General features: G+C 48.0%; 1 protein-coding gene across 1 annotated transcript in view; it reads right to left on the bottom strand.

Moving 5' to 3' along the window:
* The window catches only part of DDHD1 (DDHD domain containing 1), a 94,435-nt gene that overhangs the window by 65,844 nt on the left and 6,663 nt on the right, over positions 1 to 21,928 (bottom strand). The window contains exons 2-6 of the mRNA XM_038756714.1: positions 1,486 to 2,067; positions 1,320 to 1,437; positions 1,006 to 1,194; positions 694 to 880; positions 15 to 599 (exon numbers count right to left, since the gene is read on the bottom strand). Of these exons, the coding sequence (XP_038612642.1) occupies positions 15 to 599; positions 694 to 880; positions 1,006 to 1,194; positions 1,320 to 1,437; positions 1,486 to 2,067 (1,661 nt within the window). The remainder of the gene's footprint in view (positions 1 to 14; positions 600 to 693; positions 881 to 1,005; positions 1,195 to 1,319; positions 1,438 to 1,485; positions 2,068 to 21,928) is intronic.

The following is a 21,928-nucleotide window of genomic DNA, read 5'->3' as shown; positions in this document are numbered from 1 at the left end:
CCTCACTCGCTCACCAGGCCCCGCCCCCCGCCTCGCGCAGGGACACGCCCCCCGGCTCGCGCCGCACCCGCCCCCGACCTCGCTCGCTCTCCACGCCCCGCCCCCCCCGCCTCGCGCAGGGACCCGCCCGCGGGCTCGCGCCTGGCCCCTCCCCCGACCCCGCTCGCTCTCCAGGCCCCGCCCCCCGCCTCGCGCAGGGCCCCGCCCACGAGCTCGCGCCGCACCCGCCGCCGGTCTCGCGCAGGGACACGCCCCCGACCTCGCTCGCTCTCCGGGCCCCGCCCCCCCGCCTCGCGCAGGGACACGCCCCTGACCTCCCTCGCTCTCCGGGCCCCGCCCCCCGCCTCGCGCAGGGCCCCGCCCCCGAGCTCGCGCAGGCTCCGCCCCCGGACTCGCGCAGGGCCCCGCCCCCGAGCTCGCGCAGGCCCCGCCCCCGACCTGTCTTGCGCAGGGAAACGCCCACGAGATCGCGCCGCACCCGCCGCCGGTCTCGCGCAGGGACACGCCCCCGACCTCGCTCGCTCTCCGGGCCCCGCCCCCCCGCCTCGCGCAGGGACACGCCCCTGACCTCCCTCGCCCCCCAGGCCCCGCCCCCCCGCCTCGCGCAGGGCCCCGCCCCCGAGCTCGCGCAGGCCCCGCCCCCGGACTCGCGCAGGGCCCCGCCCCCGAGCTCGCGCAGGCCCCGCCCCCGACCTGTCTTGCGCAGGGAAACGCCCACGAGCTCGCGCCGGGCTCTCCAAGCCCCGCCCCCCCGCCTCGCGCAGGGACACGCCCCCCGGCTCGCGCCTGGCCCCGCCCACGACTTCACTCGCATACCAGGCCCCGCCCCCCGCCTCGCGCAGGGCCCCGCCCACGAGCTCGCGCCGCACCCGCCGCCGGTCTCGCGCAGGGGCACGCCCGCGGGCTCGCGCTGGGCCCCCCGTCTCAGGCAGGGAAACGCCCGCGAGCTCGCGCCGGCCTCTCCAGGCCCCGCCCCCCCGCCTCGCGCAGGGACACGCCCCCGACCTCGCTTGCTCTCCAGGCCCCGCCGCCCAGTCTCGCGCAGGGCCCCGCCCCCGGACTCGCGCCGGGCTCTCCAGGCCCCGCCCCCCGGCTCGCGCCTGGCCACGCCCCCGACCTCTTTCGCTCTCCGGGCCCCGCCCCCCGCCTCGCGCAGGGCCCCGCCCACGAGCTCGCGCCGCACCCGCCGCCGGTCTCGCGCAGGGACACGCCCGCGGGCTCGCGCTGGGCCCCCCGTCTCAGGCAGGGAAACGCCCGCGAGCTCGCGCCGGCCTCTCCAGGCCCCGCCCCCCCGCCTCGCGCAGGGACACGCCCCCGACCTCGCTTGCTCTCCAGGCCCCGCCCCCCAGTCTCGCGCAGGGCCCCGCCCACGAGCTCGCGCCGGGCTCTCCAGGCCCCGCCCCCCGCCTCGCGCCGGGACACGCCCGCGGGCTCGCGCTGGGCCCCGCCCCCAACCTCGCTCGCTCACCAGGCCCCGCCCCCCGCCTCGAGCAGGGACCCGCCCGCGTGCTCGCGCTGGGCCCCGCTCCCCGTCTCGCGCAGGGCCCCGCCCACGAGCTCGCGTCGCACGAGCCCCCGGTCTCGCGCAGGGGCACGCCCACCAGCTCCCCAGGCCCCGCCCCCCGGCCTCGCGCAGGGCCACGCCCGCGGGCTGGCGCTGGGCCCCGCCCCCGTCTTGCGCAGGGCCCCGCCCACGAGCTCGCGCCGGCCCCGCCCCCCCGCCTCGCGCAGGGACACGCCCCCGACCTCCCTCGCTCTCCAGGCCCCGTCCCCCGCCTCGCGCAGGGCCCCGCCCCCCGTCTCGCGCAGGGACACGCCCACGAGCTCGCGCAGGCCCCGCCCCCCGTGTCGCGCAGGGACACGCCCACGAGCTCGCGCAGGCCCCGCCCCCCGTCTCGCGCAGGGCCACGCCCACGGGCTCGCGCCGGGCCCCGCCCCCGTCACGCGCAGGAACACGCCCACGAGCTCACGCAGCACCCGCCCCCGGTCTCGCGCAGGGAAACGCCCGCGGGCTCGCTCACTCTCCAGGCCCCGCCTCCCTGCCTCGCGCGGGGCCCCGCCCACGAGCTCGCGCCGCACCCGCCCCCGGTCTCGCGCAGGGACACGCCCAGGGGCTCTCGCCGGGCCCCGCCCCCGATCTCTCGCCGGGCCCCGCCCCCGACATCATTACAAGCCCCGCCCCGAACCCGGGCCCCTCACTTCCTAGGCCCAGGCCCCGCCCCCTGTCCCGCCCCCCAATCAGGCGCCGCCCCGGCCTCGCGGGCCTTATCCGGGCCTTGGCCCCGCCGAGATCCAAGCCCCGCCCGCCGTCGCCCTCCAATCAGGACCCGCCCCTGTTCCGCCCTCCAATCAGGACCCGCCCCGGCCGCGAGCGCCGAACCCGGGCCACGCCCACACAGAGATCCAGGCCCCGCCCCCGTCCGGCCCTCCTATCAGGTGCCGCTCAAGCCTCGCCCGCCTTACCCGGGCCACGCCCCCACAGAGTTCCAGGCCCCGCCCCCTTTCCCGTCCTCCAATCAGGACCTGCCCCGGCCTCGCTCGCCTTACGCGGGCCACGCCCCCCAGAGATCCAGGCCCCGCCCCCTGTCCCGCCCTGCAATCAATCAATCAATCGATCAATCGTATTTATTTGGCGCTTACTGTGTGCAGAGCACTGTACTAAGCGCTTGGGAAGTACAAGTTGGCAACATAGAGAGACGGTCCCTACCCAACAGCGGGCTCACAGTCTAGAAGGGGGAGACAGACAACAAAACCAAACATATTAACAAAATAAAATAAATAGAATTGATAGGTACAAGTAGAATAAATAAATAGAGTAATAAATATGTACAAACATATATACATATATACAGGTGCTGTGGGGAAGAGAAGGAGGTAAGATGGGGGGATGGAGGGGGGACGAGGGGCAGAGGAAGGAAGGGGCTCAGTGTGGGAAGGCCTCCTGGAGGAGGTGAGCTCTCAGTAGGGCCTTGAAGGGAGGAAGAGAGCGAGCTTGGAGGATGGGCAGAGGGAGGGCATTCCAGGCCCGGGGGATGACGTGGGCCGGGGGTCGATAAGGAAATAAATAAATAAATAAATAGAGTAATAAATCTGTACAAACATCTATCCATATATACAGGTGCTGCGGGGAAGGGAAGGAGGTAAGACGGGGGGAATGGAGAGGGGGAGGAGGGGAAGATGAAGGAGGGGGCTCAGTCAGTCTCAATCTAGCACTGCCCCGGCCTCGAGCGCTTTATCCGGGCCACGCCCCCGCCGAGATTCAGGCCCCGCCCCCTGCCCCACCCTCCAATCAGGCGCCGCCCCGCCCTCGCTTGCCTTACCCGGGCCACGCCCCCACAGAGATCCAGGCCACGCCCCCTGTCCCGCCCTCCAATCAGGCCCCGCCCCCGGTCCCGCCCTCCAATCAGGCCCCGCCCCCTCGTCTGCAGCGTGGCTCAGTGGAAAGAGCCCGGGCTTTGGAGTCAGAGGTCATGGGTTCAAATCCCGGCTCTGCCAACTGTCAGCTGTGTGACCTAGGGCAAGTCACTTTGCTTCTCTGGGCCTCAGTTACCTCATCTGTAAAATGGGGATTAAGGCTGTGAGCCCCCTGTGGGACAACCTGATCACCTTGTAACCTCCCCAGCGCTTAGAACAGTGCTTTGCATATAGTAAGCGCTTAATAAATGCCATCATCATTATTATTATTATTATTATTATTATTATTATCTGCCCTCTCAGAAGCAGCGTGGCTCAGAGGAAAGAGCCCGGGCTTTGGAGTCAGAGGTCATGGGTTCGAATCCCGACTCTGCCAATTGTCAGCTGTGTGACTTTGGGCAAGTCACTTCTCTTCTCTGTGCTTCAGTTACCTCCTCTGTAAAATAGGGATTAAAACTGTGAGCCTACGTGGGACAACCTGATCACCTTGTAACCTCCCCAGTGCTTAGAACCGTGCTTTGCACATAGTAAGCGCTTAACAAATACTATTATTATTATTATTATTATTATTATCATTATTTTTACTATCCGGCCTCTCCCCCAACTTCCACTCCAACTATTGGAGTACCCGGCTCATCGCCATGGCAACAGCCCCCCCCCCCCCATGCACATGAAGCAGCATGGCTCAGTGGGAAGAGCCCAGGCTTGGGAGTCAGAGGTCGTGAGTTCGAATCCCGACTCCGCCCCTTGTCAGCTGGGTGACTTTGGGCAAGTCACTTCACTTCTCTGGACCTCAGTTCCCTCATCTGTCAAATGGGGAGTACATCTTTGGTCTCACTCTCACTTAGACTGTATGCCCAACCTGGGTTAGGGACTGTATCTGATTTGATTGCCCTGTATCTATTCCAGGCTTAGCATATAATAATGACAATCATCCTCATCATCATCGTAATTCAACAAGACTTCAGGGGTGCCAGTGAAACAACCTGTGTTTTTACAGGTGTGAGTGGTCCGAAAGATGCAGTCAGTCGTATTTATTGAGAACTCACTGTGTGCAGAACACTTTACTACGCACTGGGGAGAGTACAGTATAACAGACACATTCCCTGAAGTTACAGTCTAGAGGGGGAGACAAACATGAATATAAAGAAATAAATAACAGGGTATGGACATAAATGCCTGGGGACAGGGAATGAATAAAGGGAGCAAGTCAGGGTGACACAGAAGACGACTTTGACACCTGTCTACATGTTTTGTTTTGTTGTCTGTCTCCCCCTTCTAGACTGTGAGCCCGTTGTTGGGTAGGGACCATCCTTATATGTTGCCAACTTGCCCAAGCGCTTAGTACAGTGCTCTGCACACAGTAAGCGCTCAATAAATACGATTGAATGAATGAATGAATGGTCCAGAGGGCCCCCCCCCCCCCCATCCAAGTTGTTTCATTCACAAGACAACACCTGCTTCAGACACACTGCCAGGTAGTCGGGAGACGGGGCCCAGTGAGGAAGAGCATGGCCCAATGGATCTGATGACGGCATTTTTTTAAGCGCTTACTATGTGCAAAGCACTGTTCTAAGCACTGGGGGGATACAAGGTGATCAGGTTGTCCCACATGGGGCTCACAGTCTTAATCCCCATTTTGCAGATTCATTCATTCATTCGATCGTAGTTATTGAGCGCTTACTGTGTGCAGAGCACTGGACTAAGCGCTTGGGAAGTACAAGTTGGCAACATATAGAGACGGTCCCTACCCAACAGCGGGCTCACAGTCTAGAAGGGGGAGACAGACAACAAAACAAAACATATTAATAAAATAAATAGAATAAATATGTGCAAGTAAAATAGAGTAATATGTACAAACATATATTCATTCATTCATTCAATCGTATTTATTGAGCGCTTACTGTGTGCAGAACACTGTACTAAGCGCTTGGGAAGTCCAAGTTGGCAACATATAGAGACGGTCCCTACCCAACAGCGGGCTCACAGTCTAGAAGGGGGAGACAGACGACAAAACAAAACATATTAACAAAATAAAATAAATAGAATAAATATGTACAAGTAAAGTAAATAGAGTAATAAGTATGTACAAACATATATTCATTCAGGTAACTGAGGCTAGAGAAGCCCAAGTTCACACAGCAGACCTGAGATTTGAACCCATGCCCTCTGACTCCAAAGCCCGTGCTCTTTCCACTGAGCCACGCTGGATCTGGGTGTTAGAAGGACCTGAGTTCTAGTCCCGACTCCCCCCCATCCTTGCCAGCTGTGTGACCTTGGGCAAGGCAGTTCACTTCTCTGTGCCCCAGTTACCTCATCCGTAAAATGGGGATGACGACTGTGAGCCCCACGTGGGACATGGACTGTGTCCAACCTGATTACCTTGTTTCTACCCCAGTGCTCAGAACATTGCCTTTTAGACTGTGAGCCCACCGTTGGGTAGGGACTGTCTCTATATGTTGCCAATTTGTACTTCCCAAGCGCTTAGTACAGTGCTCTGCACATAGTAAGCGCTCAATAAATACGATTGATGATGATGATTGCCTGGCACACAGTAAGTGCTTAACAAATACCATTTAAAAAACCCCCCAAAAACAAAAAAACTTCCATGCCCGAAAACAAAGGGAAGAACAGCTCATGACTACCACCGGTCACTATTTTCATCAACAAAAGGATGCGGGCCCACGTAAATTTAATTCAGTCCCCGCTTTTCTGGATCTTCTTCATCTCTTTATCTCATTTCGATGTTTTCCCCTTTAAAGGAACAGACTGACCCTTTAGTGCCTCCTTTTTGCCTCTCTCTTTTCAGCAAGGACTTTTGGAAAATGCACTGCCTTCTTACTAATAGGCATATAATTGAATTCTCCAGGGATCCTAGATTGCTATGACTCGGTTGCCTTGGCTTTCCTATGCTATATTAGAGGGAGAATTGAATGTCTAGGCTGGAACTAATTAGTCAGTGCGGGCTATCCTTTTATTTAGGCTCCTATTACACCCTCTCTCCCTTCCCCTCCCTCATCATACTTATCAATCAGTCATATTGATAGAGTGCTTACTCTATGTAGAGCGCTCAACTAAACCCTTGGGAGAGTGCAATAGAATGATATATAATGTTTATATGTATGTATCATCATCATCATCAATCGTATTTATTGAGCGCTTACTGTGCATATATACTGTGTGCTTACTGTGTGTTTGTACATATTTATTACTCTATTTTACTTGTACATATTTATTCTATTTATTTTATTTTGTTAATATGTTTTGTTTTGTTGTCTGTCAATCAATCAATCAATCAATCGTATTTATTGAGCGCTTACTGTGTGCAGAGCACTGTACTAAGCTCTTGGGAAGTACAAGTTGGCAACACAGAGATGGTCCCTACCCAATAGTGGGCTCACAGTCTAGAAGGGGAAGACAGAGAACAAAACCAAACATATTAACAAAATAAAATAAATAGAATAGATATGTACAAGTAAAATAAATAAATAGAGTGATAAATCTGTACAAACATATATACATATATACAGGTGCTGTGGGGAAGGGAAGGAGGTAAGATGGGGGGATGGAGGGGGGATGAGGGGGAGAGGAAGGAAGGGGCTCAGTCTGGGAAGGCCTCCTGGAGGAGGTGAGCTCTCAGTAGGGCCTTGAAGGGAGGAAGAGAGCTAGCTCTTCATTCATTCATTCATTCATTCATTCAATCGTATTTATCGAGCGCTTACTGTGCAGAGCACCGTACTAAGCGCTTGGGAAGTCCAAGTTGGCAACATATAGAGACGGTCCCTACCCAACAGTGGGCTCACAGTCTAGAAGGGGGAGACAGAGAACAAAACCAAACATATTAACAGAATAAAATAAATAGAATAAATATGTACAAGTAAAATAAATAAATAAATAAAGTAATACATCCGTACAAACATATATACATATATACAGGTGCTGTAGGGAAGGGAAGGAGGTAAGGCGGGGTGGGGGATGGAGAGGGGGAGGAGGGGGAGAGGAAGTGTTTTGATGTGTCTACATCTGTAATTCTATTGATTTCTATCAATGCCTCTTTACTCGTTTTGATATCTGCCTCTCCCTTTCGAGACAGTGAGCCCTGCCTGGGCAAGGACTTTCCCTCTTTATTGCTGAATTGTACTTCCCAAGCACTTAGTACAGTGCTCTGCACATGGTAAGCGCTCAATAAATGCGACTGAATGACCGAATGACCTTAAGCTGTTTAGATGGCAATCGGGTCTAATAACTCTATACTCCCCTCCTAAGCGCTCTGCACGCTGCGAGCTCCCCAAGAGCGCGGATCATGTGCTCGGCACAGTCTTCCACACTCCAGTACCACCGATCGACCAATTCGACGCTGGGGTGTCAGAAAAAAAGAGGATTTTGATCATTTTTAGCAAACGTTCCCGACCGTAGGTGAATCTCCTGATTTCGACGCCGATGAACTTCTTTTTCTAGCTTTCCTTGAAGGGGCAAGGGGACGGAGGACGGGATTGTTTTTGGAAGTGAAGGTGAGAACTGATATCTGATATCTTTTAGACTGTGAGCCCACTGTTGGGTAGGGACTGTCTCTATGTGTTGCCAATTTGTTCTTCCCAAGCGCTTAGTACAGTGCTCTGCACATAGTAAGCGCTCAATAAATACAATTGATTGATTGATTGATTGATCTGCGGTTTCCTTGAAGGGGCAAGGGGACGGAGGACGGGACTGTTTTTGGAAGTGAAGGTGAGAAAACTGATATCTGTGGTTCATTCATTGCTATCAACATCTGTCTCCCCCTCTAGACCTTAAGCTCATTGTAGGCAATGTAGCACATAGCGACAACCTAATGCATACTAAAGAGAAGCAGCGTGGCTCAGTGGAAAGAGCCCAGGCTTTGGAGCCAGAGGTCATGGGTTCAAATCCCGGCTCTGCCCCTTGTCAGCTGTGTGACTTTGGGCTAGTCACTTCACTCCTCTGGGCCTCAGTTCCCTCATCTGTAAAATGGGGATTAAGACTATGAGCCCCACGTGGGACAACCTGATCACCTTGTATCCTCCCCAGCGCTTAGAACAGTGCTTTGCACATAGTAAGCACTTAATAAATGTCATTATTATTATTATTATTATATCTACCCCAGTGCTTAAAACATTGCCTGGTGCATAGTAAGCACTTAACAAATACCATGGAAAAAAAAGTATTTATTGAATGCTTACTGTGTGTAGAGTGCTATACTAAGCCCTTGGGAGAGTAGTAGTAATGGCATTTATTAAGCACTTACTATGTGCAAAGCACTGTTCTAAGCACTGGGGAGTTTACAGAGTGATCAGGTTGTCCCACGTGGGGCTCACAGTCTTAATCCCCATTTTACAGATGAGAGAACGGAGGCACAGAGAAGTGAAGTGACTTGCCCAAAGTCACACAGCTGACAAGTGGAGGAGCCGGGATTTGAACCCATGACCTCTGACTCCAAAGCCCAGGCTCTTTCCAGTGAGCCACGCTGCTTCCCCTAATTATAATAATACCAGTTATAATAATAATATTTATTGTTACTATTAAATTATTACAGCATAACAGGGTTGGAAGACCCATTCCCCGCCCAAAGGGAGTTTCTGGTATACAGGACTGTAATAGATGATAATATCCACAATATCAATCAATCAATCAATCAATCATATTTATTGAGTGCTTACTGTGTGCAGAGCACTAAGCGCTTGGGAAGTACAAATTGGCAACATATAGAGACAGTGCCTACCCAACAGTGGGCTCACAGTCTAAAAGGGGGAGACAAAACCAAACATACTAACAAAATAAAATAAATAGAATAGATATGTACGTCAAATAAATAAATGAATAAATAAATAGAGTAATAAATATTTACAAACATATCAATCAATCAATCAATCGTATTTATTGAGCGCTTACTGTGTGCAGAGCACTGTACTAAGCGCTTGGGAAGTACAAGTTGGCAACATATAGAGTCCCTACCCAACAGTGGGCTCACAGTCTAAAAGGGGGAGACAAAACCAAACATACTAACAAAATAAAATAAATAGAATAGATATGTACAAGTACAATAAATAAATAGAGTAATAAATATTTATGAACATATCAATCAATCAATCAATCGTATTTATTGAGCGCTTACTGTGTGCAGAGCACTGGACTAAGCGCTTGGGAAGTCCAAGTTGGCAACATATAGAGACAGTCCCTACCCAACAGTGGGCTCACAGTCTAAAAGGGGGAGACAAAACCAGACATACTAACAAAATAAAATAAATAGAATAGATATGTACAAGTAAAATAAATAAATAAATAAATAAATAAATAGAGTAAGAAATATTTACAAGCATATCAATCAATCAATCAATCAATCGTATTTATTGAGCGCTTACTGTGTGCAGAGCACTGTACTAAGCGCTTGGGAAGTACAAGTTGGCAACCTATAGAGACAGTCCCCACCCAACAGTGGGCTCACAGTCTAAAAGGGGAAGACAAAACCAAACACACTAACAAAATAAATAGAATAGATATGGACAAGTACAATAAATAAATAAATAAATAAATAAATAAATAAGTAAATAGAGTAATAAAAATTTACAAACATATCAATCAATCAATCAATTGTATTTATTGAGCACTTACTGTGTGCAGAGCACTGTACTAAGCGCTTGGGAAGCACTAGTTGGCAACATATAGAGACAGTCCCTACCCAACCGTGGGCTCACAGTCTAAAAGGGGGAGACCGAGAACAAAACCAAACATACTAACAAAATAAAATAAATAGAATAGATATGTACAAGTAAAATAAATAAATAGAGTAATAAATCTGTACAAACATATATACATCTATACAGGTGCTGTGGGGAAGGGAAGGAGGTAAGATGGGGGGGATGGAGAGGGGGACGAGGGGGGGAGGAAGGAAGGGCATCCATGTATCATGTAGATAGCAGGCCTTAGAGACTCTATCAGGAGAGTCTTTCCTATCAACACAAAACCTTGACAGACAGAGCTATTTATCTGACCCCCTTTGAAGCTACCATCTGCAGAGCTGCCAAGAGCCACCCCTAAAATGGATGTCACGAAGCAACAGATAACTTCCCAGACTGAGCCCCTTCCTTCCTCTCCCCCTCGTCCCCCTCTCCGTCCCCCCCATCTTACCTCCTTCCCTTCCCCGCAGCACCTGTATAGATGTATATATGGTTGTACATATTTATTACTCTATTTATTTATTTATTTATTTATTTTACTTGTACATTTCTATCCTATTTATTTTATTTTGTTGGTATGTTTGGTTCTGTTCTCTGTCTCCCCCTTTTAGACTGTGAGCCCACTGTTGGGTAGGGACTGTCTCTAGGTGTTGCCAATTTGTACTTCCCAAGCGCTTAGTACAGTGCTCTGCACATAGTAAGCGCTCAATAAATACGATTGATTGATTGATTGATTGATGTATATATGTTTGTACAGATTTATCACTCTATTTATTTATTTATTTATTTTACTTGTACACATCTATTCTATTTATTTTATTTTGTTAGTATGTTTGGTTTTTTTTTTTTCTCTGTCTCCCCCTTTTAGACTGTGAGCCCACTGTTGGGTAGGGACTGTCTCTAGGTGTTGCCAATTTGTACTTCCCAAGCGCTTAGTACAGTGCTCTGCACATAGTAAGCGCTCAATAAATACGATTGATTGATTGATTGATTGATGTATATATGTTTGTACAGATTTATCACTCTATTTATTTATTTATTTATTTTACTTGTACACATCTATTCTATTTATTTTATTTTGTTAGTATGTTTGGTTTTTTTTTTTCTCTGTCTCCCCCTTTTAGACTGTGAGCCCACTGTTGGGTAGGGACTGTCTCTAGGTGTTGCCAATTTGTACTTCCCAAGCGCTTAGTACAGTGCTCTGCACATAGTAAGCGCTCAATAAATACGATTGATTGATGGATTGATTGATGTATATATGTTTGTACAGATTTATCACTCTATTTATTTATTTATTTATTTTACTTGTACACATCTATTCTATTTATTTTATTTTGTTAGTATGTTTGGTTTTTTTTTTTTCTCTGTCTCCCCCTTTTAGACTGTGAGCCCACTGTTGGGTAGGGACTGTCTCTATATGTTGGCAATTTGTACTTCCCAAGCGCTCAGTACAGTGCTCTGCACATAGTAAGCGCTCAATAAATATGATTGATTGATTGAAAATGAATGAGGAAAGCTGCGTCGTGGCAAAGGATGGTTTAACGGAGCTTTTCAACCACCACCAAACTTCATTAGATGGCCAAAAACACACCTGCCTGTGAAAGTATCACTCGCCTTGCTAACGCCTCTTCAGCCCTTAAACTCTTGCTCCCAGAGCCATCCCCTAGTTCTGGCCTAAATCTCCTTTCCAGAAGTGTAAACTCGTTGTGGGCGCGGAATATTTCTGTTCTGTTCTGTATTATCCCCTCCCAAGTGCCTAGTAATCAATCAATCAATCAATCGTATTTATTGAGCGCTTACTGTGTGCAGAGCACTGTACTAAGCGCTTGGGAAGTACAAGTTGGCAACACATAGAGACAGTCCCTACCCAACAGTGGGTTCACAGTCTAAAAGTACAGAGAAGCAGCGTGGCTTAGTGGAAAGAGCACGGGCTTGGGAGTCAGAGGTCGTGGGTTCTAATCCTGGCTCCACCCCATGTCAGTTGTGTGATTTGGGCTAGTCACTTAACTGCCCTGGGCCTCAGTTCCCTCCTCTGTAAAATGGGGATTAAGACTGTAAGCCCCCCGTGGGACAGCCTGATCACCTTGTAATAATAATAATAATAATAGTGATGGCATTTATTAAGCACATACTATGTGCAAAGCACTGTTCTAAGCACTGGGGAGTTTACAAGGTGATCAGGTTGCCCCACGGGGGGCTCACAGTCTTAATCCCCATTTTACAGATGAGGGAACTGAGGCCCAGAGAAGTGAAGTGACTTGCCCAAGGTCCCACAGCTGACAATTGGCAGAGCCGGGATTTGAACCCATGCACTCTGACTCCAAAGCCCACGCTCTTTCCAGTGAGCCACGCTGCTTCTCATCTTTATTAATGAGACAATAACCCCGGAAAGAGAATCAAAGCGCATTCCATCCTCCTTTTCCAATCCCCAATTTCCGCAGGCCGAACCGATTAATCAATCAATCAATCAATCAATCAATCGTATTTAACCTCCCCAGCGCTTAGAACAGTGCTTTGCACATAGTAAGCGCTTAATAAATGCCATTATTATTATTATTATTACCCCAGCACTTAGAACGGTGCTTGGCACATAGTAAGCGCTTAACGAATACCAACATTATTATTATTATGACAATGCTCTGCACACAGTAAGGAGCCAACTGATATGATTGAGCGATGATTGACTGTTAATGGGAGGGGATAAGGAATAGGACCACCTCTTTTTCCGTTTTTTTTTTTATGGTATTTGTTAAGCACTTATTATGTGCCACGCACTGTCCTAAATGCTAGGGTAGATACAAGGTAATCAGGTTGGACACGGTCCATGTCCCATATAGGGATTAATCCCCATTTGAAGTAAGTAAGATGAAGTATTGAAGCAGATGAAGTAACTGAGGCACAGAAAAGTGAAATGACTTGGCCAAGGTCACCAGGCAGACAAGTGGCAAAGCCAGGATTAGCACCCAGGCCTTTCTGACTCCCAGGTTTAGGCTCTATGATGATGATGGTATTTGTTAAGCGCTTACTATGTGCAAAGCACTGTTCTAAGCGCTGGGGAGGTTACAAGGTGATCAGGTTGTCCCATGGAGGGCTCAAAGTTTTAATCCCCATTTTACAGATGAGGTAACTGAGGCACAGAAAATCAATCAATCGTATTTATTGAGCGCTTACTGTGGCAGAGCACTGTACTAAGCGCTTGGGAAGTACAAGTCGGCAACATATAGAGACAGTCCCTACCCAATAGCAGGCTCACAGTCTAGAAGTGAAGTGACTTGCCCAAAGTCACACAGCTGACAATTGGCGGAGCCGGGATTTGAACCCATGACCTCTGACTCCAAAGCCTGGGCTCTCTCCACTGAGTCACGCTACTTCCCATGTCTTCACAGTAGACATGCCTCCACTCTCAGAAGCATTTGAAATGGGAGGTAGGGCCACCCAACGGATAGAGCATGGGTCTGCCAGTGAGTAGACATGGGTTCTAGTCCCTTTAAAAATAATAATAATGATAATAATAACTGTGGTATTTGTTAGACTCTCACTATGTGCAAATACCGAGGTAGAATCAAGATAATCAGGTTGGCCACGCTGCTTCGCTAAAAATTAACCATGGAGGGATTCGAACCCTCAAGCTTCTGATCCGAAGTCAGACGCCTCTCTATTCACCAAGCCACCGGTTGTGGGTAATAATAATAATAATAATTGGCATTTGTTAAGCGCTTACTATGTGCAAAGCACTGTCCTAAGTGCTGGGGAGGATACAGGGTGATCAGGCTGTCCCATGTGGGGCTCACAGTCTTAAACCCCATTTTACAGATGAGGTAACTGAGGCCCAGAGAAGTTAAGTGACTGGCCCAAAGTCACACAGCTGACAACTGGCAGAGCTGGGATTCGAACCCATGACCTCTGACTCCAAAGCCCGGGCTCTTTCCACTGAGCCACGAAGTGCCCCGTCGGTGCATGGTATATATATGTATATATGTATACATGTATATATATATATGTATATATGTTTGTACATATTTTTTACTCTATTTTATTTGTACATATCTATTCTATTTATTTTATTTTTTTAGTATGTTTGGTTTTGTTCTCTGTCTCCCCCTTTTAGACTGTGAGCCCACTGTTGGGTAGGGACTGCCTATATGTTGCCAATTTGTACTTCCCAAGCGCTCAGTACAGTGCTCTGCACATAGTAAGCGCTCAATAAATACGATTGATGATGATGATGGTACTAACTTCCCTCCCCAAGCTGACAAGCGGGTATTTTTAATGGCCTTGTTTCTTTGAAAAGAAAACTTCACCAAGGGCAACTTTGCTTGCTTGCCTCTACCCCAGAACTAAGAGTTTCGGGAAATGGAAATTGCGGTTTTTCTCAGAAGTAGTGGCTTTTAATATTCCTCTTTCTTTTGGAGAACAGACAGCAAAGTAGTCCTTTAGTTTGGCACTGATCTTTCACCTGAAGCCTCGTTGCGTGTCTAAATTTTCTCTGCTGATTTCCTGTGCCCTAGATAAGTTCCCATGGCTCATAATATACTTCTCCAAGGATGATGAAACAAAGTACCTTTGCCCTACAGAGATTTACTTTAGGGAACTAGAATTCCAGCCTGCCGGCTGAAAACTCAAACATCCTCAATCGTTTGGGGGCTTTTCGCCAAGGAGCATGGCTCAGTGGATAGAGCCCGGGCTTTGGAGTCAGAGGTTCAAATCCCGACTCCGCCAGTTGTCAGCTGTGTGACTTTGGGCAAGTCACTTCACTTCTCTGTGCCTCAGTTACCTCATCTGTAAAATGGGGATTAAAACTGTGAGTCCCCCCCTGGGACAGCCTGATCACCTTGTAACCTCCCCAGCGCTTAGAACGGTGCTTTGCACATAGTAAGTGCTTAATAAATGCTATTATTATTATTATTATTATGATGATGATGATTATTATTATTATTTAAGCTCTAAGGCGGAGGAAAATGAACTCTGACTGTCAAAGTCCAGGTGGATTTGAGAGGCAAGATCTAAACCGACCGAGGCGATGTGATTTTGCAGTCAGGTCAGGCTGTTAAGGAGAGTTGACCTTCGTCCTCAGCTGGGCCACCCACAGATCCCGTGCGTCGAAGTCTGCTAACTATATTGCCCTCTCCCAAGCGCTCATAAAGTTATCTGTGCTCAGTAGTTGCTCCATAAATACTATCAATTGATTGATTGATTGATTGACTGGAGGGTTTTGCTACTTAGTCCTTTGGTCACCATTTAAGCATGAAAGGACCGAGAAGCATCAACTTGCGGTAGGGAGGAAAGAGGCTTTTCCCTCTAAGACTGGGCCCTAATTATAATTCCTATATATGTGTGTGTGTATCTATCTTTCTATCTACATTCATTCATTCATTCAATTGTATTTATTGAGCGCTTACTGTGTGCACAGCACTGTACTAAGCGCTTGGGAAGTACAAGTTGGCAACATATAGAGACGGTCCCTACCCAACAGCGGGCTCACAGTCTAGAAGGGGGGAGACAGACAACAAAACAAAACATGTGGACAGGTGTCAAGTCCTCAGAACAAATAGAATTAAAGCTAAATTAAAGCTAAGCTAAATCTACATATATCTAAATATAAATATACAGATATATCTATGTATCTATATAGAGGTACATATATCTAAATATAAATATGTAGATATATCTATACAGAGGGATGCTCCTATAAAAGAAATTCTCCTAAAACTTTCCCTGTGCAGAGGTGAGCACCCTGTGACTTTGGGCAAGTCACTTAATTTCTCTGGGCCTCAGTTCCCTCATCCGTAAAATCTGTAAAATGGGGATTAAGATTGTGAGCCCCATCTGGGAATGGGACTGTGTCCAGGCTGTTGAACTTGTATCTACCTATGAGAAGCAGCGTGGCTCAGTGGAAAGAGCCTGGGCTTTGGAGTCAGAGGTCATGGGTTCAAATCCCCGCTCCGCCAATTGTCAGCTGTGTGACTTTGGGCAAGTCACTTGACTTCTCTGGGCCTCAGTGACCTCATCTGTAAAATGGGGATTCAGACTGTGAGCCCCTCGTGGGACAACCTGATCACCTTGTAACCTCCCCAGCGCTTAGAACAGTGCTTTGCACATTGTAAGCGCTAAATAAATGCCATTATTATTATTATTACCCCAGTGCTTAGAACAGTTCTTGACACATAGTAAGAATCTAACAATTATTATTATTATTATTACCTGACTGGCTATAACAGTGGGTCTAGCCCAAATTGCCAGGGCTTCAGAAAAAGAAGAACAGTTGCGAGAACCGGAAACCTGGAAAATTCATTTTCTCCTAACATAATCTATAATAATAGTAATTATGGCATTTATTAAGCGCTTACTATGTGCAAAGCACCGTTCTAAGCGCTGGGGAGGTTACAAGGTGATCACATTGTCCCACGGGGGGGCTCACAGTCTTAATCCCCATTTTACAGATGAGGTCACTGAGGCACAGAGAAGTGAAGTGACTTGCCCAAAGTCACACAGCTGACAATTGGCGGGGCCGGGATTTGAACCCATGACCTCTGACTCCAAATCCCGGGCTTTTTCCGCTGCTTCTCCTATAAACAGTCAACAGTCATCAAAGTAAAATCCTCTCACATTTTGGGTGAGATGGAGGCAAGTCTATCCTAAAATAAGCTTCTTCCGTCCATTAAGGAAAGGCCCAAAGAATAGTCATGAGAACCTCTCCGAGAATTATTTATTTCTAGATGGAAATGTGCTGGGCCACCTGCTACCGTCTTTGAGGTCAACAATAAAAATATTAATTGTGGCATTTCTCAAGTGCTTACTACGTACCAAGCACCGCTCGAAGCGCTGGGGTAGCTACAAGGTAATCAGGTCGGCCACGGTCCCTGCCCCACGTGGGGCTCACAGTCTTCGTCCCCATTTTACAGATGAGGTCACTGAGGCACAGAGAGGTTAAGCGACTTGCCCAAAGTCACACAGAGTCACGTGGTGGAGCCGGGATCAGAAACCGCATCCTCTGACTTCCAGGGCTTTTCCCACTAGGCCGTGCTGCTTCTCAAAGAAAGCTGCCCTAGTGTTTTCTTTTTGACCGCTTTTTCCATTATCATCAACATCCTCGATCGTATTTACTGAGCGCTTACTATGTGCAGAGCACGGTACTAAGCGCTTTAGCTTAGTACATTAGCTCCCGATCTCTGCCATTTCACAACCAGTAAAACGAGTCCAATTTATTGTAGCTGCGGTGGATTTGAAAATGCCAAGAACCACACAGAGCTGGTCAAAACAAATGTTCAATGTGAGATGATTTCAAAGGGAAGGTTTATTCAAATTTGCCTCGCTTTCATACTGCAGATTAGGGTTTTTGGATATAAGGACAGTGGTAGTCTTTTCCTGAACACACTTACAATAATACCCCTAGGCTAGTGAGAAAAGCTGAATTTCACAGAAGGACCGAATCACTACGTAAATATAACCAAGAGGGAATTTAAAGGAAGGTGTTTTTTTGAATAGTATTTATTAAGTGCTTACTATGTGCCAGTCTTCTAGACTTCTAGAAGACTTCTTCACAGTCTTCTAGACTGTGAGCCCGCTGTTGGGTAGGGACTGTCTCTATGTGTTGCCGACTTGTACTTCCCAAGCGCTTAGTACAGTGCTCTGCACACAGTAAGCACTCAATAAATACGATTGATTGATTGATTGATTGCCAGGCACTATACTAAACTCTGGGGTAGATACAAGCTAATCAGTTTGGACACAGTCCCTGCCCCACATGGGGCTCACAGTCTTAATTCCCATTTTAAGAGAAGCAGCGTGCCTCAGTGGGAAAGAGCCCGGGCTTTGGAGTCAGAGGTCATGGGTTCAAATCCCGGCTCCACCAATTGTCAGCTGTGTGACTTTGGGCAAGTGGCTTAACTTCTCTGGGCCTCCGGTACCTCATCTGTGAAATGGGGATGAGGACTGTGAGCCCGCCATGGGACAACCTGATCACCTTGTAACCTCCCCGGCGCTTAGAACGGTGTTTTGCACATAGTAAGCGCTTAATAAATGCCATCATCATTATTATTATAACTGAGGCACAGGGGAGTGAAATGACTTACCCAAGGTCACACAGAAGACAAGTAGCTGAACAGGGATTCTGACCCCCAGGCCCGTGATCTATCCACTAGGCCATGTCCCTCTCCATTCATTATTGAGCGCTTACTGCGTGCAAAGCACTATAAAGCACAGAGTTATGGGAGGGTGGGAAGAGCAAAAATAATGGAAATGGAGAGAGAAGAAAAATCCGAAAAGCGTTCAAAATATGTTCGCAGAGAAATCAAAGCTGCTTGGTCCCGGGAAAGCAAAAAGGGGCTTTTTGTGAAGGGAAGCTTTAAGAAGATTGCGAGATAGAAGCAAAGGTCAAAGCAGGAGGAAATATTGCCAGCAGCTCAACAAAGACGAGTGTGTGTATATGCACTATGCGGTCAGAACTGGGTGTCCTTACCCTTTTTCAGCCACCCCCACGCACATATAGATGAATTTCATCATCACCATCAGCTCTTAACTGGAAGTCATCATCAATCGTATTTATTGAGCGCTTACTGTGTGCAGAGCATCATCATCATCATCAATCGTATTTATTGAGCGCTTACTATGTGCAGAGCACTGTACTAAGCGCTTGGGAAGTACAAATTGGCAACATCTAGAGACAGTCCCTACCCAACAGTGGGCTCACAGTCTAAAAGGAGGAGACAGAGAACAAAACCAAACATACTAACAAAATAAAATAAATAGAATAATGTACAAATAAAATAAATAAATAGAGTAAAAAATATGTACAAACATATATACAGGTGCTGTGGGGAAGGGAAGGAGGTAATATGGGGGGGATGGAGAGGGGGACGAGGGGGAGAGGAAGGAAGGGGCTCAGTCTGGGAAGGCCTCCTGGAGGAGGTGAGCTCTCAGCAGGGCCTTGAAGGGAGGAAGAGAGCTAGCTTGGCGGATGGGCAGAGGGAAAATATGGAACGCTTCACGAATTTGCATGTCATCCTTGTACTAAGCACTTGGGAAGTACAAATTGGCAACATATAGAGACAGTCCCTACCCAACAGTGGGCTCACAGTCTAAAAGGGGGAGACAAAACCAAACAAAGTCCTTCCCCTTCATACCTGGCAGGGCATTCATTCATTCAACCGTATTTATTGAGCGCTTACCGTGTGCGCTTGGCACTGTGCTAAGCACTTCTCTCCCCCTCTTCAAAGCCCTTCTGGGATCGCGTCTCCTCAAGGAAGCTTTCCCCAATTCATTTCTCACGTCCCCACGATTTCCACCTCACACCTAAGCACTCAGAGCTCATTCCCCGCTGCCAGGTAGCCCTTACCTACCTCTTTTTTAACGGTATTTGTGAAGCGCTTACTATGCGCAGGGCACTGTACTAAGCGTTTGGGTATAATCAGGTTGGACACGGTCTGTGTCGCACTTGGGGCTCTTGGTATTAAGCCCCATTGTACAGATGAGGTAACCGAGGCCCAAAGAAGTAAAATGACTTGTCCAAGGTCAAACAGCAAACACGTGTCTCTTTTGACTCACAAAACTGTGTTCTATCTACTAGAGCACCCTGCTTCTCTAGTTCCTATTACCTATCCCTATTAATTCCTCCTACCTATAATTTATATTAGTATCTGTCCCAGCCACTAGAAGGTAAACTCCTCGTGGGCAGAGATAATAATAATAATAATAATAATAATAATAATGGCATTTATTAAGCGCTTACTATGTGCAAAGCACTGTTCTAAGCGCTGGGGAGGTTACAAGGTGATCAGGTTGTCCCGCGGGGGGCTCACAGTCTCAATCCCCATTTTACAGATGAGGTAACTGAGGCCCAGGGAAGTGAAGTGACTTGCCCAAAGTCACACAGCCGACAGTTGGCAGAGCCGGGATTTGAACCCATGACCTCTGACTCCAAAGCCCGGGCTCTTTCCGTTGAGCCACCCTGATCATATCTGTTCATTCTGTTGTACTTAATACTGTGTTCTCCACACAATATGCGTCAATAAATACTATTGATTGAGTACAATGCTTTACACAAGTAAGCTCTCAGTAAATACAACCGATTGATCGATTAATTGTTCCTAGGGAAACCATCATTCGGCTTCACTTCCAGGAGTTGGCCATTTTTGAACTTGTAACAATCTTTCTCTATCCATGGCCTCAGGAAGCTCCTTGGGAATTCAGTGAAACTGAAGGAGGATCAATCAATCAATCAATCAATCGTATTTATTGAGCGCTTACTATGTGCAGAGCACTGTACTAAGCGCTTGGGAAGTACAAATTGGCATCACATAGAGACAGTCCCTACCCAACAGTGGGCTCACAGTCTAAAAGGGGGAGACAGAGAACAGAACCAAAGATACCAACAAAATAAAATAAGTAGGATAGAAATGTACAAGTAAAATAGATAAATAAATAAATAAATAGAGTAATAAATATGTAATAAATATGTAATTTATTACATATTACATATTAATAATAAATATGTAATAAATAGTAATAAATATCTTGAATTTAAGGCCAGATGAGTCTCGTAGTGTTTTATTGTTTTAATCCTTTATGTGCCCATCTCTGTTGTAAAACCCAGCAAAGCATCGCAAGGTGTTGTAAAGCGCGGTAAAGCAGGGCAAATCCTCAGAAAGTATTCTGGTGGTTAGTAACCAAAACGCGTTTTTTCCATAAATAACTGACCATATAGCTAGTGACCAACCCCAAATACATCCAGTGAAACAACAAAATTCATTTGGAGGAGTGAAAGGAAACAGTGAGAAACCTAGCTAGCGTGAATCACCCTTTGAAAGGCCGGAAACCACCCAAGCTTTAACTGAATGTTCTTCAAGATTGAATGGTCTGGTTACCAATCATCAGTCGTATTTATTGAGCGCTTACTATGTGCAGAGCACTGTACTAAGCGCTTAATAATTCCCAGATTGAGCCCCTTCTTTCCTCTCCCCCTCGTCCCCCTCTCCATCCCCCCGCCTTACCGCCTTCCCCTCCCCACAGCACCTGTATATATGTATATATATGGTTGTACATATTTATTACTCTGTTTATTTATTTATTTATTTATTTTACTTGTACATTTCTATCCTACTTATTTTATTTTGTTGGTATGTTTGGTTCTGTTCTCTGTCTCCCCCTTTTAGACTGTGAGCCCACTATCGGGTCGGGACTGTCTCTATGTGATGCCAATTTGTACTTCCCAAGCGCTTAGTACAGTGCTCTGCACATAGTAAGCGCTCAATAAATACGATTGATTGATTGATTGATTGATTGATTAATAATAATAATGATGGCATTTATTAAGCGCTTACTGGGTGCAAAGCACTGTTCTAAGCGCTGGGGAGGTTACAAGGTGATCAGGTTGTCCCAAGGGGGGCTCACAGTCTTAATCCCCATTTTACAGATGAGGGAACCGAGGCCCAGAGAAGTGAAGTGACTTGCCCAAAGTCACCCAGCAGACAAGCGGACGAGTCGGGATTTGAACCCCTGACCTCTAGCTCCAAAGCCCGGGCTCTTGCCCACTGAGCCACGCTGCTTAACACACCAAGGCTCTGAAATAGCCCAGTGGATCTTTATGTTATACTTGGGCTCATTTCTCTCGTCAGTTTTGTCCCTTGTTGCAAAATAGTTCGGTCCTGTTTTCTGAGGAGTGATTCTGAAGTTAATAATAATAATAATAATGATAATAATGGCATTTATTAAGCACTTGCCAAGCACTGTTCTAAGTGCTGGGATAGATACAGGGTAATCAAGTTGTCCCACATGGGGCTCACATTTTTAATCCCTATTTTACAGATGAGGTAACTGAGGCACAGAGA

The sequence above is a fragment of the Tachyglossus aculeatus genome, chromosome 14 (assembly GCF_015852505.1).
Source record: "Tachyglossus aculeatus isolate mTacAcu1 chromosome 14, mTacAcu1.pri, whole genome shotgun sequence".
NCBI lineage: Eukaryota > Metazoa > Chordata > Mammalia > Monotremata > Tachyglossidae > Tachyglossus > Tachyglossus aculeatus.
The sequence above is the reverse complement of the archived record's forward strand: the minus strand, read 5'-3'. Positions and strand labels throughout refer to the sequence as shown.